This window comes from Podarcis bocagei (genome assembly GCF_964188305.1).
Source record: "Podarcis bocagei genome assembly, chromosome: 14".
Lineage (NCBI taxonomy): Eukaryota > Metazoa > Chordata > Lepidosauria > Squamata > Lacertidae > Podarcis > Podarcis bocagei.
Window position 1 is genome coordinate 12,177,362 of NC_138139.1, and position 17,009 is coordinate 12,194,370.

At 45.1% G+C, this 17,009-nt stretch overlaps 1 protein-coding gene and 1 long non-coding RNA gene across 8 annotated transcripts in view; one reads left to right on the top strand and one right to left on the bottom strand.

The window, feature by feature from the left end:
- Positions 1-17,009, bottom strand: part of DMXL2 (Dmx like 2) — a 100,476-nt gene that overhangs the window by 66,803 nt on the left and 16,664 nt on the right. For all 7 annotated transcript variants that reach the window (XM_081169948.1, XM_081169946.1, XM_081169949.1 and 4 more), the window contains exons 3-8: positions 16,602-16,673; positions 14,742-14,820; positions 13,351-13,507; positions 10,958-11,024; positions 2,482-2,660; positions 408-597 (exon numbers count right to left, since the gene is read on the bottom strand). In XM_081169948.1, coding sequence (XP_081026074.1) covers positions 408-597; positions 2,482-2,660; positions 10,958-11,024; positions 13,351-13,507; positions 14,742-14,820; positions 16,602-16,673 — 744 coding nt within the window. The remainder of the gene's footprint in view (positions 1-407; positions 598-2,481; positions 2,661-10,957; positions 11,025-13,350; positions 13,508-14,741; positions 14,821-16,601; positions 16,674-17,009) is intronic.
- LOC308573300 overlaps positions 4,561-17,009 on the top strand; it is a 34,290-nt gene continuing 21,841 nt past the window's right edge. The window contains exon 1 of the long non-coding RNA XR_014002011.1: positions 4,561-5,042. This is a non-coding gene — a long non-coding RNA (uncharacterized lncRNA). The remainder of the gene's footprint in view (positions 5,043-17,009) is intronic.

A 17,009-nucleotide genomic window follows, 5' to 3' on the forward strand; every position in this document is an offset into this window, starting at 1 on the left:
ATCGACTCTCGGGGGGGGGGAATCTACCCATTTGGGAGGGAGTTCAGATGTGTTGAGCTTTTTTTAGGGAGGCAGGTCAAAGCTGTTGATAAGGATCCCACGATCGACCACGAACATCTGGGGATCGACCTGCCGATCATGATTGACCAGTTGGACACCCCAATCTAAACCGTGTACTTTGTAATTTAGAAGTCTATGTTGCCTGGTGTATTTCATTTTTTAAAAATAATAATAATTTTAATTTGCTTTTCTGTTTTATCGTATCAGCGATGTATACTGTGTTACAGTCGAACACATGGTAATAAGAAAGGAAAAAGTTAGCATAAATACAAAATATACGTATGTGAATTCTAAAGCTCAAGGCATAAAAAGGAGACTAGGGAAACGGGCTGCTTAGCTCGCCATACCTCTAAAGCGTGCTGGATGTTGTCCTTGTGTCTTCCGGAACGGGAGAAGCTGCTGGTGCTGCTAATGCTGGAAGTGCTGGTCTCGCAAATCTGCTCCCCCAGAAGGCTGTCTTCGGGTAACAAGGTCTCTGCCCACAACCGGCAAATGCCATCAAGGCAGGAAGTAAGCAGCACGTTGCAAACAGACCCCCTAAAGGCAATGCAAAAAGGGATATTTGCACTTGTAGATTAAAAGGTTCATAGAACTGGAGGAAGTGCGGAGTGTAAGATGGCTGTTTGAAACGAGACATGGGGCCTGCAGCAAAAGGTTGCAGAATAGCCCTCCCCTCCTAAAAGTTGCTCTACCCACCAACACTATTAAGTCTACATTCCCTGGCTACTGAGCATGTGCAATCCTTATTGGACATGGGGCTGGTTTCTGGGTTCCCCTGAGTGTGCCATCACCTTTCTTGCCCCTTAGAGCAGGGGTAGGCAATCTAAGGCCTGGGGGCCAGATGTGGCCCAATTGCCTTCTCAATCCGGCCCACGGACGGTCCAGGAATCAGCATGTTTTTACATGAGTAGAATGTGTCCTTTTATTTAAAAGGCATCTCTGGGTTATTTGTGGGGCCTGCCTGGTGTTTTTATATGAGTAGAATGTGTCCTTTTATTTAAAAGGCATCTCTGGGTTATTTGTGGGGCCTGCCTGGTGTTTTTATATGAGTAGAATGTGTCCTTTTATTTAAAATGCATCTCTGGGTTATTTGTGAGGCATAGGAATTTGTTCATTTTTTCTCCCTTTTCAAAATATAGTCTGGCCCACCACATGGTCTGAGGGACAGTAGACCAGCCCATGGCTGATAAAGGTTGCTGACCCCTGCCTTAGAGGCTTCAATCCTGTCAGCATTCATTAGCTGTGTTTGCTATTAGGAGTGATGCTTCACAATAGCTTCCCAGTGTCCCAATCGTGCTTAGATCTAACCACCGATAAATTATTGCAAAAATGCAAAGAACAGTGGAGCTCATTTCACTCCTTTCTTCTCCCTTCCAGTCCAAACTACCACTCTCTACCCGCCCCCCCCCCCGAAAAAAAACCAAGAACAGCAGCCAATTCAGAGAATGCTACTTCTAAAACTGATGGAAGTTTTCAAAAGCAGTCTCTCTGGTGCTACAGGAGGACCAGCCGTCAACAAATATACACTGCTTCAGTCTCTCTTACTTGTGAAGCATAAAAGTAAATAAAAAAAAAGTAAAATCGTGTGTTTCTTTAAATGCAACTGGGCTTCCACAAGTCCCTTGCATCTGGCTAAGGATGCAATCCTTGCATTCTTTCTCATAAGTAAACCTCAGCGAGCCAAGTGAGACTTATTTCTGAGTAAACATGAATAGGATCTGTAAGGGAGCTCATTGGGCCCTGGTCTGGGACTCTCTGCATTACCTGCCTAACCTTTCTATACAAGATATACAGTGGAACACACTGAGAGCCAGTGTGGTGTAGTGGTTGAGAGCGGTAGACTCGTAATCTGGTGAACCAGGTTCGCTTCCCCTTTCCTCCACATGCAGCTGCTGGGTGACCTTGGGCTAGTCACACTTCTCTGAAGTCTCTCAGCCCCACTCACCTCACAGAGTGTTTGTTGTGGGGGAGGAAGGGAAAGGAGATTGTTAGCCGCTTTGAGACTCCTCAAAGGGAGTGAAAGGCGGGATATCAAATCCAAACTCTTCTTCTTCTTCTTCTTTTCAAATGTAATCCATTCTGGAAGACCGTTCGACTTCCAAAACGTTCAAAACCCAAGGATCAATGGGCTGGCTGCAAAGTCAATTGGGGGGGGGGGAGGAAAAACTCGCCTCGGAAGCCGTTCGACTTCTGGGACGTGTTCAAAAACGGAAGCAATTACTTCCGGGTTTTTAGGATTTGGGTTCCGAATTGTTCGGCTTCCGAGACACTCAAAAACCGAGGTTCCACTGTAATTCCCTTGCACAGACTCCCTAATTTATAGCATGCAAACTGTAAAATTAATGTGTGATGGGTGCCTATGTTTTTGCACTCAAGTTTGAACCCTTTTTAAGAGGCGGGGAAGGAGGAGCAAATTCAAACCTGGGCATAAACTTGCTTGTGTTTCTCCACGAAAATCCCGTCACCGATCGAGGATGTGCCAGATACACAAAGGCGAAATGAACTGGTGTGGAGGTCCTTTTCTGTTCCTCACTCTCTTGGGGGAGAAGAGAGGATTTCCAACCAGTCATCGGATACCAGACTTTTAAGAGACAATCATCCTAGACAAACCAACACATAGCAAATTGACAGTGTACGTGCATAATTACAGTTGTGGTTTTTTTAAAAAAAACAGCTGCAGGAAAACAGAAATTAGATTAGGGCTGTAGTGATGTGGGAGTAAGGAAGGCCCCTAGCTCAGTTGATGCTCTTGCATGTAGACGGTCCCAGGTTCAGTTTCTAGGGTCTGCAGATAGGACTAGGAGAAACTTGCCTGAAACCCTCAACAGATGCTTCCCATCTGTGTAGATATTGCTTCCTACATGGTGGGCACAGCTCAGTGCTTCTCCCCCATAATTGAGATCCAACTCCAAAATGACAATTAGCCATACAGAAGAAACAAAATATAAATAATATCACCAGTTCTGCCTTGGTTTTGCAGCAGACAAAATGGTCTTCTGAAGACCATTGTTTGCGTTACTGTTATCGTCACCTATGGAATATACCGTCTTTCCCCGAAAGTAAGACACCCCCCCTAAAATAAGACCTACTTCCAGTTTTGCCTCTCGCTGTAACATAAGGCATCCCCCGAAAATAAGACCTCCCCGATAATAAGGGCTCCCCTGAATATAAGGCCTCCCCGGAATATAAGGCCGCCGAAGCTACCGTAAGGCGTCTGATTCCTCTGGACCGTAGCTGCTCTGCCCTGGCGGAGTCTGGCTGACTCACAATTAGACAATAAATGTGTACCGTATTCTTCTTCATGGAAAAATAGGACATCCCCTGAAAATAAAACCTAGCGCATCTTTGGGAGCAAAAATTAATATAAGACACTGTCTTATTTTCGGGGAAACAGGGTACTTCAACAAGTGAACTATCCACAGTAGCGTGTTTGCCAATGTTGCACTTAAAAGGGTTTGGATAACTAATATAAGGTGATGAACACATTAAACGAAACATTAATCACTTAACTATTTGTTTGGGCGAGATTGAAACCACAGATTACATTGTTCAACACAAGAGGCACAAGGGACCGGTGGTCTTTCTCAACTCTCTTTTTTTCTACCCATGAAGACATGAAGAACCAATAAAACTTGAGGGATCAACGAGAGACAATGAGAATGAGCCTCACTAGACATTGTCTTAACCTGAGTCAGACCAAAGGTCCATCTTGCTCAGCAATTTACACCAGGGTGACCAAAATGAATATATATAAGGCTACTGGGCAGTGCTTGTTGAGACTGATGGGAGTTGTAGTTCGGTCATGTTTGGAGGGACAACATTCCCCACCCCTGGTCAATACTGACAGGCCAGTGGCTCTCTGGGGTTCCGGCTAAGAGTCTCTCCCAGTCCTTTCTAGATATGCCAGGGATTGCATCTAGAGGTGCAAACTGTTGTTATAAGAATTCTAAGGTCCCAAATATAAACGTTCGTAAATTTACAAGGCAAACACGTAAGTATATAAACCATGTGTCTAAAATAGTATGGGAGAACAATCCTGAAGTCATTTTGACTCTCCCAGTGGCCTCAAATATTTCTCTGCAAGGAGGAAGGAAATGGGAAAGCCTCTCCATTGCCTTTTGCCTTAAGGGCGTTACTTGTGTGGGTGAATAGGGTGAGCCTGTGAGCTGGATTCAGGAATTAAAGTATTTACTATCACAAAAGAATGGCCAGGCTGGCCAGGTGGAGCAATCAAGTGACCGTTATCAGTATCCTGCCATAAAGGATTTGTGCTGTAGCCCGTCTCCTGTGATGTATTTCTGCTGTAGACCCGCCTCCTTCTGTGATGTATGTATAATGTTTTGGGGGGTGGTCTCTGGCTACAGGGTGGGCAACTTCAAAAGTCTATATAAGGGCTTGCGTGCCATTGTTCTGAGTTCTTCCTCCCTCCTGCCTGTGGTGAGTGGGGTCCCTGTTGCAACAGTTAATGAAGATCAGGCTTACTAGCTGCCTTGCTTCTCAATATTATCTGGTTGGCCTCTGTTATTTTCTCCTTCCAATAGGGAACCTACTTAAGGACTCTATACGGGCTCTTGGGTACCCCATAAGGGAAAAGGAGCAGTTTTTCTTACAACAGTTTTATAACACTGTGGAAGACTGAGGTTGAGTTTAGGACCTTCTGCGAAAAATGCAGACTGATCTACTGGCAGAGAGAGTGTTCCTGGAGCCCAGAGCCCATTGGCTCCAGTCCTTGGCCAGGCTCTGACCTCACAACCAGCTGTGGAATCCTGGGGAATGTTTTGTTTCCTAGGAGACCAGGTGAGTTGCTTGAAAAGATCCCTGGGTCAGTTGAAAGCCCAGTCAGTTGGAGCAGTTAGCAGCCATTCAGATCCCTCCTTCTGTTCTTGTCTTGTCTTGAAAGCTGTTCAGATGGACTGACTGACTTTCTGGACATCTTCAGTTTTCTACCCCCAGGGAACAATGTCCCGCTGGTTGCGCAGAAGGTAAAGTCATGGGAAAGAGGGGAGACATCCTGAAGATTCATGCCCCCCACAACATGCCCAGTTTTTAAAGATGAGATTTTGAAAGGTCACATAACCTTGGTAATCTGACCTTTCTAAATCCCATACTGGGTGTTACATGAGCCAGCAATTTTCCGAGGGAGTTTTCTGATGAATTTTGAGTTCCCCTTTTTGTCACCATCCAAATTGCAGCAGAATTACCACCCCACCCCAAATATTCAGGAGAATGCCCACCCCACCCCCAATCATACCGCCTACAAACAGGATGGGGAATTCTGGGAGATCATTTTTCACTCAACCCCATGATACACACCCCACCTCTGTAGGGCTCCCACCTGCACCCTTGGGTGCTTTCTTCCTCAGCTACATTTCCAGCATCTTGAATTAGTTTCCCAAGTCCCATCAGCCCCAGACAGCAGGTCCAGGGGGGCAGGGAGAGGGGGAGGAGGGGAGTTGGGGTCCCACAGCAACATCTGGAGGCTTGATGCAGAAAACATCAGGGTAATTTAGCATCATAACACTGGCCAGGAGTTTATTTTGGCCCTGATCAGGTGAAGCCAGAATGAGCTATTTGCTGTCCAATGTGGAAAATGGAGCAAATGGTTTTGCTAGTCATCCTCAGGAGAGCAGCCCTGGGGATCAGCTCTGCACTCTTTGCAAAATGAGAAATGGGTTATGAAACATGCCTGATGAAATGGTGCATGCTCTAGTTATCTCCCACTTGGACTACTGCAACGCGCTCTACAGGTGAAACTCGAAAAGTTAGAATATAGTGGAAAAGTTTATTTATTTCAGTAATTCAACTTAAAAGGTGAAACTAATATATGAGATAGGCTCATGACATGCAAAGCGAGATAGGCCAAGCCTTTATTTGTTATAATTGTGATTATTATGGCATACAGCTAATGAAAACGCCAAATTAACCTTTTGAAGGTGACCTGGAAATTACAACTAATCCAGAATACAGCAGCTAGCCTTGTGACTGGGAATGGCCACCAAGACCATATAACACCGGTCCTGAAAGACCTACATTGGCTCCCAGTACGTTTCCGAGCACAATTCAAAGTGTTGGTGCTGACCTATAAAGCCCTATCTGGCCTCGGTCCAGTATACTTGAAGGAGCGTCTCCACCCCCATCATTCAGCCCAGATACTGAGGTCCAGCTCTGATGGCCTTCTGGCATTCCCCTCAAGCGAAGTTACAGGGAACCAGGCAGAGGGCCTTCTCGGTAGTGGCGCCCACCCTGTGGAACGCCCTCCCATCAGATGTCAAAGAAATGAACAACTATCTGACATTTAGAAGACATCTGAAGGCAGCCCTGTTTAGGGAAGTTTTTAATGTTTGATGTTTTATCGCATTTTCAGTATTCTGTTGGGAAACCCAGCCACATGGGTGGGGGTATAAATAATAAATTATTATTAAAATGAAACACATTTACACTAGATAGACTATTAACCTCTGTATGGAGTTTAAGCATGATCATGAGTCAGTGGCAATGAGTTCTTTATGAACTACTTTTAATATAACATGCCACCCGTGTGGTGTGTAGTTTGGCCCCAAGAATGAGTTCGCTATGAAGGTTTTATTTCTTCTAATATTTAAAAGGCTGCTGGCTCTTAAAGGCTAGAAAAAAAAGAGTGAGGGGTGCAGGCAACCTCCACTGAACTGACCCGCATTAAAAGCAAGTCACAACTATGCTGCCTAAGCGAAATCACACTTATTCTGGGGTAGAGATGGGGGGGGAGAAGAGAAGAATTACAGCCTACTCCAACTCCCATGAGCCTCAGCCAGCAGAGCCAATGGTCAGGGGTGCTGGGAGCTGTAGTTCACCAATCTGGAGGGCTGCAGGTTCCCTAGACTTGGAGTAGCCAGAATAGAAGACACTCCAAGTTGCTGTTTGTTAACAGTTATAATGCTCAGTTATTATCTGTATACAGGTATAAGCAAATAAATTCTCCAGCAAAACATACAAAGTGAAAATGGGGAAGAGCATCTCAAGAAATGGAACATAAATATCTCTTAGCCACATTTTAGTTAACGGCCAGCCTGCTTAATACACACACAGAACTGATATGATGTCTGGCAATAGAAAAGCCATTTTGAAGTCGTAAACCACAAATCATAGATTTACATCCACAACTGATCTGGCACAAATAGCACCTTAGGGATCGCTTTAGCTGTCTGCCCCCCCCCCCCCAAAACAAATTAATTTTGCAGCTAAGGTTAGGAATCGCTGAGAAGATGGAAGCTAAGGTCATTATGTTGATCATATGAAATGATTATTAGATTGCATTTGCCAAAGAGATATTTAGTGCCCTTTGATACATCAAGTCACTTTCTTCTTAAAGACAGATGCTCAGGGGTCTAGTGTCGCCCCCCCCCCCTTAATCCATCCTCCTGCCCCATCTTCTGCATTCCATATTCAGGCCACAGGCCTACTGAATAATGTAGATACACACACACACACACACACGGGGTATAAATAATAAATAATAATAATTATTGTTATGATGATGATGTTTCCCATGCATTTTCCTTGTATGGCATTCCCTTTGATTATATCAATTTTTATTGCCTTTTCTTCAAAATTAAGGGAGTTCTTAGCTCAGTGGAACAGCAGATGTGTTGCATGCACAAGGGCTCCAATTCCTGGCATTTCCAGTTAAAGGAGATCAGGCAGCAGACTGGGAGAGACCTCTGCCCTGAGGAGCTTCCAGATTTAGCTGTACCCAAATCGATGTCACTCAATTTTAAGTTGGAAGTGGGATAGCAACTCTGCTTCCAGACTTCTAACATACTGTGACCAAGGGGGCAGTGTTGGAGGAAAGGTAGTTCCACCCTGCATACGCACACATACTCACTGCAATTTAGAGGGGAAAGAAAATAGTCACAGCTACAAGGGCAATGCTACACGGAAAGGGAATGGTTAAAGTAAGAGAGGTGACTGCTTGAGGAGAAAAACAGACAATACAGACGGAACTTACTTGAGCAGGACTTGAGCAGGTCTTCAGTTGTTTTGGGACTACAGTTCCCATCATACTTGACCACTGGTCCTGCTAGCTGGGGATGTTGGGACTTGTAGTCCAAAAACAGCTGGAGACCTAAGTTTGGGAAACTCTGGTCTAGACCAGCCTTTCTCAACCTATGGGTCGCCAGATGTTGTTGAACTACAACTCCCATCACCCCTAGCTAGCAAGGCCAGAACTCAGGGATGATGGGAGTTGTAGTCCAACAACATCTGGGGACCCACAGGTTGAGAAAGGCTGGTCTAAAACATCTGGAGGGCTGAGTTTGCCTATGCCTGGTCAACAGCATGTGGCTATTCCACAATATTTGCTCATGTGGAAGCAGCTTAAGACCCTAGGGAATGGTTGCCAATCTGAGCAGATGGGCTAGAGAAGGGTAGCCAACCTGTGGCTCACCAGATTTTGCTGGCCAACAATTCCCATAATCTCTGACCACTTGCCACTCTGGCTGGGGATGATGGAATCTAGAGTCCAGCAACACTTGAAAGGCCACAGGATAGTCAACCCTGAGCCAGATGGACAAATGATTTGACAGCATAAGGCTACTCCTTATATCTTTGCAAATTTTCCGTTGGATAACAGCAACTTGCTGAGGAGCAAGTTTCCACGCTTCCTTTTCACCTCTCTTGAAACGCTTTCCTATAATGCTTCTTCCTGATCATTTTCCTGCACCCCTTTTGTGAGCACCCTGACAACTGGAGAATACAGAGCTTTACCTACAAGCACTGTCCGAACTCTTCCTCTCCCTTGGTTTTCCATTCATTACATTCTCACCAGGGAAGATGTGATTTGGCTACAGCATACCTGGTTCCCAAGGTTTAGCTACCCTCTTCTAGTAACTTGATATTCCCTGATCTTAGCCAAAATGCTAAGAAACAATTACACTTTTTATATTGGGAACATGGCTTGGGAATGCAGTTAGGATAATAAATTATTAGAAGAGATTGTAGAGCTCTCGAAGTACTATCTGAAAGTAATAAATCCTAAAGGGGTTTTTTTTTTGGTTTGTTTTTTTTGGCTGGGGTGGAGAGGAAGGACAACACAATCATCTCTGCAGAGACCCAATTAAACAAACAATATGTTTTAGCCAGATGCAGTGCCGCGATCACCAATCTAAACCAAATTGAGCCACAATGCAAGAACTAAAATGGCAACCGTCTCTGGCACAGGCAGAAAATGGCTTCCGAGACCATCTGCTTCAGTTACTTAGTCACAGACCTCTGGCGCTGCACACAATGGGGCAAAACAGATGGAGATCGATGGAAATGAAAGAGCCTTTGACAACCTCCTGCTACATCACTTACTACTAACAAAATTCTGAATTAAATGTAATATTGAGAACATAAGAGGTGGCTAATGGATCAGGCCAGCAGTCCACTTTGTCCAGCACAAAGTCTCACAGTGGCCAACAGCTGCCTATGAGAAGCCTACTAAGGGAACTGTTTTGTCTTAATGGACATGTCTAATGTAGGCTATTAATTTCAGTGGGTCGCCTCTGTATAGGCCCCATCTGCACTATACATATAAAGCAGTGCAGTACCACCCTAAATGCTCATGGTTTCCCTCAGAGCCCATGACACTGGACAAAACACCTACCTCCGGCGGCAGAACTGCGGGAGGCCAAACTACGCAAGATTCTCATTTTGCCTCAGGTGGCGAGCCTTGAAAGGAGACCCCCTATCCTCCTCCCCCCCCCCCGAGCTACAATTTCCAGACTGGATTAACAATCAACCCCTCTTTCCAGGAAACTCTGGGAACTAACTCCAATGTCCAAACATCACCTTTAAAAAAACTACAGCTCCCAGAAACCTTTTGGGGAAAACCGTGACTGTTTAAAGATGAATGATGCTGCTTCAAAGGTATGGTGCAGATGGGGACTTAACTGAGTACAAATAGAATTGCAACTATATAATAACTCACAAAATAATAATAATAATAATTTATTTATATCCTGCCCTCCCCAGCCGAAGCCGGGCTCAGAGCAGCTAACGACAATAAAAGTAACACCATTTACATAAAATCACAATCACTTAATTGAAATACATTCTAAAATCAATTCATTCTAAAATCAATTCAGAATCAAATGCTCATTAATTGTATCAGGGTGTACTTAAGTACAGGGGACGGTAGAAAGCTCAGTGGCATCTACTGGCAGATAACTGGATTTGCAGTAGATCAGGAAGCAAAGGGCTTTTAGAATCCCGGATCTGTGTAGTAACTTAACCAATATAAAGGCACAGCTTATCCAGGTCAGCTAGTGTATGGCTTGTGGATGCTGTAAGCAACTGGATCTGACAAGTCACTGGCCGTTATTTGGTTCCCGTCGGTCCATAGGTGGGATCAGATGCACCTGTCCAGAAGGAGCGTAGGTGTGCAGAACTATGGGGAGACAGTCTCGTGTTTGAGCTTGCCCTGCCTCGTCATTCAAAACTGGGCGGGGAGAGTAGTGTCAAGTGTCAGGACTCTTCCTTTTGGTTATGAACCTGTTGCCTTGCTCACGCACCTTGGTATTCCGACTTCTGGACCTTATGCTTGCTGATAAGCCTGTACTAATATTAGCCTGAAGGAATAGATCTCCCTCACTAGCAAGTAAGAGTCACTGGGTTTGGGATGGGAGCCTGACATGTCTCTTAAAAGACAGTAAGTCTAACACAAAGGACAGCAAAAGCATCTTGCTGCCTCTAGTGCAACATTCCTTAGGCTGCAGCTAGATCCAATTTAGGGTCCTGACTCACTAGCTGAAGACCAGCGCATAAGATGTTATATGGCTATTCCCTGTTAGATATGCGAGGAAACAATTCTATTTTACTAAGCAGAGTTAATACAATTCCTGGCACACTCCAGAAGTGCAATTCACTTTCTCATCCTTACCTTTCCGGCTGTGGCAAAATATTCGCCATCTGGGGACCATTCCATCAGATGTACAGACACGGCCGTTCTAAAGAGCAAAGCAAGAGAAAAGAATGCAGTTCTCCACTGAAGGGGAATTTACTTTTTTATAGACACAGCTATGGCAGCCTAAGGTTATTCTCGCCATTGACATCTCGTTACACATACAGGAGAAGTTAGCTAAAAATACTTTAATTGCCGTATGGCAATGATCAGTAACCTGTGGCCCTCCAGGTGCTGTGGAACTACAATTTCCACCATACCTGATCACAGAGTATTCTGGCTGGGACTGATGAGAGATGGAGCCCACCAACATCTGGAGGACCACAGGCAACATCTGCCGCACATCTCTGCTGAATGGCATTACTAACTTTAAAAGCCAATTGTATTATTGAAGTAGGATCAAGGGTTTTTGCACTCTCAGTGAAGCAATGAAATGGTGCTCCATCCCTTTAGCAACCCTGAGGCCTCATAACTCATATTTTTAGTGTTTATCTGTAACTGTTGTCACATTCTCTGTAAAAAAAGAAGAATCTCATGTCAGCGTTCAGTATGAGCTGCCTGAACCAAATATGCTTGCACCCTGGATTTTGCAGCAAAATGAAGCCAACTCCCAGATACATAAAAGAGGCACAATGTTTTCTCGTTCTATACTAGTTTTGTTAGGCACAACATTGTGAGCATTGTTCGAAATGAAAAGAAGACTGCATCTTGAGGGGAAACGACTATTGACTACAACAGAGCTCCGTGGCTAGGCAAAACGTTTTGGAACAGAAGTAATCATCTGACAGAGGATTGTTTTGAACCAAGTTCTTCTCACAGCAGACCCACTGAAATCAATGAAGCTAAGCTAACTCTGAGGACTAGAGTTGAATACTACTAAGAACCTCATTTTATATGATCCTATAGACCAGAAACAAATTGTGGGTTTTTAGCCCTTTGCCTTCCCCCAACATTTTCCTCCTCTCTTGAGAAGCATCGCTTCCAGTTTAGCATAAGCCACAGTTTGACAACCAGCCAATTTGAACATGACAGCACTGATCCCACCCCAAAATTGGAAATCCACTTCAATCTGTGGTTTCTATTTCTGGTTTGGAGGCATAGTTTGTTGATTCAGATGTCCCTGTAAACAATGGTTTGCGCTAAGCAAAAAACTGGAAGGGAATCTGCATCCATTAGGGAGAAGAGGAAGCATGCAAGCCCACAGCTCAAATCCAATCCCCAGTTGTCTGAACCAACTAGAGATTTGTTGTGTTCAGTTATGCTTCCCTGGAAGAAGAAGTCAATATGGTTTGGAATGCACTGGAGACTTTGCACCTAACAAATGTGCATATATACAGAGAAGCTTGTTGCTATTCTGTACTGGGCTTTCAAGTAGCATAAAGGTAAAGGTACCCCTGCCCGTACGGGCCAGTCGTGTCCGACTCTAGGGTTGTGCGCCCATCTCACTTAAGAGGCCGGGGGCCAGCGCTGTCCGGAGACACTTCCGGGTCACGTGGCCAGCGTGACAAAGCTGCTCTGGTGAGCCAGCACCAGCGCAGCACACGGAAACGCCGTTTACCTTCCTGCTAGAAAGCGGTACCTATTTATCTACTTGCACTTAAGGGTGCTTTCTAACTGCTAGGTGGGCAGGAGCTGGGACCGAAAGACGGGAGCTCACCCCGCCGCGGGGATTCGAACCGCCGACCATGCGATCGGCAAGTCCTAGGCACTGAGGTTTTACCCACAGCACCACCCGCGTCCTGTTTTCAAGTAGTATACTTGGAGCATAAAAAAACCAGCAGGAACTCGCAAGACATTGTCATCTTGCGAAGCAAGCCCATAGGAGATTCGTTTTGCGAAGCACCTCCAAAACGGAAAACTCTTTCGTCTAGCAAAAAGCATATATGGCTTTTTAATGAGCTGCATATGTAAAAATAATTTCAGGTTCTAAGAGCGATTAGGGATGGGACTGTAAGATGTCCCTGCCTTTCCTCCATAATCATAAAGGTAAAGGACCCCTGATAGTTAAGTCCAGTCGCGGACGACTCTGGGGTTGCAGCGCTCATCTCGCTCTATAGGCCGAGCAGCCGGCGTTTGTCTGCAGACAGTTTTTCCGGGTCACATGGCCAGCACGACTAAGTCACTTCTGGCGAAACCAGAGCAGCGCACGGAAATGCTGTTTACCTTCCCGCCAGAAAGGTACCTATTTATCTACTTGCACTTGGATGTGATTTTGAACTGCTAGGTTGGCAGGAGCTGGGACCAAGCAACAGGAGCTCACCCCGGCGTGGGGATTCGAACCGCTGACCTTCCGATCAGCAAGCCCTAGGCTCAGTGGTTTACACCACAGCGCCACCCGCGTTCTCCATAATCATACTCTCACACAAACTTACTTGCAGTGCCAGACACATTTCCAGTCGCTTAGAACAGGATGGATTTTATCCTCTTTGAGCTCCAAGTCAGGATCATCTTCCTCCTCCTCTTCTAGGATATCACTAGATGGAGGGGCCCATAACTGCAAATAATCTGTTGCAGTCAGCAGCCGGTTACCTGGAAGAAATGGATATTTAAGCAAAGTAGACAGCAATATTTGGCCTACATGCATTTTACCTTCTACTGCTTCTTCCAACATCTGTGAATGACAATACAGTGGTGCCCCGCAAGACGAATGCCTCGCAAGACGGAAAACTTGCTAGACGAAAGAGTTTTCCGTTTTGGAGGTGCTTCGCAAAACGAATCTCCTATGGGCTTGCTTCGCAAGATGACAATGTCTTGCGAGTTCCTGCTGGTTTTTTCCCCTTCCCCCCCTTTTTCTAAGCCGCTAAGCCGCTTATCAGCTGATCCGATCAGCAGATAAGCCGCTAAAAGCCGCTAAAAGCCGCTAATAGCGCTAATCCGCTAATCCGTCAATGGGCTTGCTTCGCAAGACGAAAAAACCGCTAGACGAAGAGAATCACAGAACGGATTCTTTTTGTCTTGCGAGGCACCACTGTATGGGGCTGGGGAATCGTGGAGGACAGAATTCTCCTCTACAAAGACTATTGCACTAACATAAGCATCTGCTTTTGTTACTGTCGGCATTATCATATTCAAGACAGTTCCATGTGCTGTTTGTGAGCTGACCCCGCCCCCAAAAAAGACACTTCAGAACGTAAATCGAGCCTGAAGAATAGAGAAGAGACACTCTTAAGAATATTAGGGTGATGGGCAGGGGAAGCGTGGCTATGTTTTTTGCAGTCTTCAGATGAGAACTGGACCATGTGAAAAATGAACATAAGATTTTTAGCTGCAGTTTATTCATTTTCAGCTTTGTATTCTTGTTATAAAAAAGTGCACCTAGACATTCTGCTGTTGGCCCATAACCTAGGTTTAAGGTACCATTTAGCTCCTGGTTTTCATATCTCGGTTTCTAACACTAGAAAGTCCCAAAAGCTGCAACCTTTTTTCATAGGGGAATCACTTCATTCCCTGGATCAATCTGGCTGCTCTTTTCTAAACTTTTTTCCAGCTCTACAGTATCTGCTTCGAGGTGAGGCGACCAAAACTGTGCACAGTATTCCAAAGGCAGTCTTACTGTTGTTTTGTACAACAGCATTATGATATTGGCAGTTTTATTTTCAACTGCTTTCCTAACGAACGGAATAACACACTAGAGGGAGGCAAAAGTACCTTGATAATATTAGAGGAAATCACAAAAGATTCCCCCTGAAGAAGATCCCTCACAGTAACATGCTGCAAAGCGCATTAGGAAGTGGGAACTGACTTAATGTTGACTTCGTATTACCTTGAGGATCCCATGCTAGGTTGAAGGTCATAGAACTGAGGAAAAACTGCCCTGTCTTCAGCCATTGACACTTCAGTTGCTGCAATGCAAACATTACAGAGTTAATTCTTAGGGGGCAAAAAACACACCACACAGGACAGGAGCAATCTTTTCTTCACATAGCTATAAAATGACATTTCATGGTTTGTTTGTTTTTTTTATAAAAAAAAATTGATGTGATTAAGCAGTTACTTTTGCTGTCAAACAGCATTCTTCAAGGGTGACAATTAAAACCAATAACACGCCCCAAATAATGCACTTTTCAAATAACAGATCACAGCCATGGCTGTGGCATAAACACAGGCAACAAATTTGCTTGCACCCCTGCTGTTCTGCATGAATAGCTGATTCATTAAAGAAGGGGAGGGAAGTTATTTTGTGTCCCATGCCTTCATTACAAAGAGCAAAACTAAAGATCTGCAACAGGGAGAGGGGTTCTTCTCTTGTACAAAACAATATATTTCTTTAAAAAATAATCATAATCATAAATACAGTGGTGCCTCGCAAGACGAAATTAATTCGTTCCGCAAGTTTTTTCTTCTTGCGAGTTTTTCGTCTTGCGAAGCACGGTTTCCCATAGGAATGCATTGAAAATCAATCAATGCGTTCCTATGGAGACCGTCCGGGGACAGAGGGGAAGCGCCGCTCTGTCCCCTCTTTTGAAGCAAGGGGCTGCGGGGAGAAGATCGCTTCTCCCCGCCGCCCCTTGCTTCAAAAGAGGTCCGGGGACAGTGGGGAAGACGCGCTGCGCTTCCCGCTGTCCCCGGACCTGGGGCTGCGGGGAGAAGATCGCTTCCCCCCGCCGTCCCTTGCTTCAAAAGAGGTCCGGGGACAGCTTCCCGCTGTCCCCGGAGCTTGCGGGGCAAGCTTCGTTTTGCAAAGCAAGCCCATAGGAAAATTCGTCTTGCGAGGCAACTCGAAAACGAAAAAACCTTTCGTTTTGCGAGTTTTTCGTCTCGCGAGGCGTTCGTCTTGCGGGGCACCACTGTACATTCTATCTATTCAATGATGAGACATGTTAAGACCACCAAACAATGGAAATTAAACTTAATACATCCTTTACAGCACACGTAGGGAACCTCCTGTCTGCAGGTTAACCGTGCCCCTGGGGGGTGAGGTCCAATTTGGCCCATGGCGCCATTTTCTCCAACCATGCCCGTCAACTGACATTTCTAGGTGAAACTGCCAGAGACTATGACATGGTGGTAGAGAGAGGAAGGGCTGGGGAGGCTTGCCTGTCAGTTCCAGGAGACGGCAGTGGAGGCTGCCCCCCCAAATTCAGCCTGCCCTCAACCAGCCCTCACCTGCCTACCTACTCCCTTCCTTCCTTGCAGCCAGCCCAGGGTGTTCCCCTGCCTGTCAGCTTCCTCCTCCTCCTTAGTCTCAACCATGGATAGGCAAATTAAGGCCCAGGGGCTGGATCCGGCCCAATCGCCTTCTAAATCCGGCCCACGGACAGTCCCGGAATCATTGTGTTTTTACATGAGTAGAATGTGTGCTTTTACTTAAAATGCATCTCTGGGTTATTTGTGGGGCATAGGAATTCGTTCATCCCCCCCCCCCATATAGTCCGGCCCCCCACAAGGTCTGAGGAATAGTGGATCGGCCCCCGATGAAAAAGTTTGCTGACCCCTGCAGCATTTCCCTTACAGAACTCAGCAGAGATGTAGGATAGGAGCAAAACTAGCATTCATTGGCTCTGACTCCACCACCTATGGTTGGCCTCTCTGTCTTCTGCTAACTGCTAGGAATGATGTTACCTGCTCCATGATAAACAAATAAAATAAAATGTGGATTTTATATCACGTAATAAATACTTACACAATTTCTCTTATGAGAATTCACCCCAAGGGGCTCAAAAATGCACACGGCATTTCCATAAGAGGCTGCAATCTAGAACAGATTGAGTGAAGAAGTTAGTCTTTTAAAAAAAAATTAACTGTGAATATTTTACTATTTATAGATACCAATGCATTCATCAGAGTGTTATGTACAAGGACAGATTCAGGGGAAAAGAATTTATACGAACATCGCTTGGCTGTTGTACCAGACGCTAGATTTCAAGGGATATGCTACAATGAACCACATTCTGTTTATTCAAAAAGAATGTAACTATTCTTTACATACTGTATTTTCCAGAATGACTGCCAGTAGCATATCATATCATAAAAGGCCAAATTGTGCTCAATTCATAAAGCAGAGTAATTTATTTAAGTGTTAATTAATTCA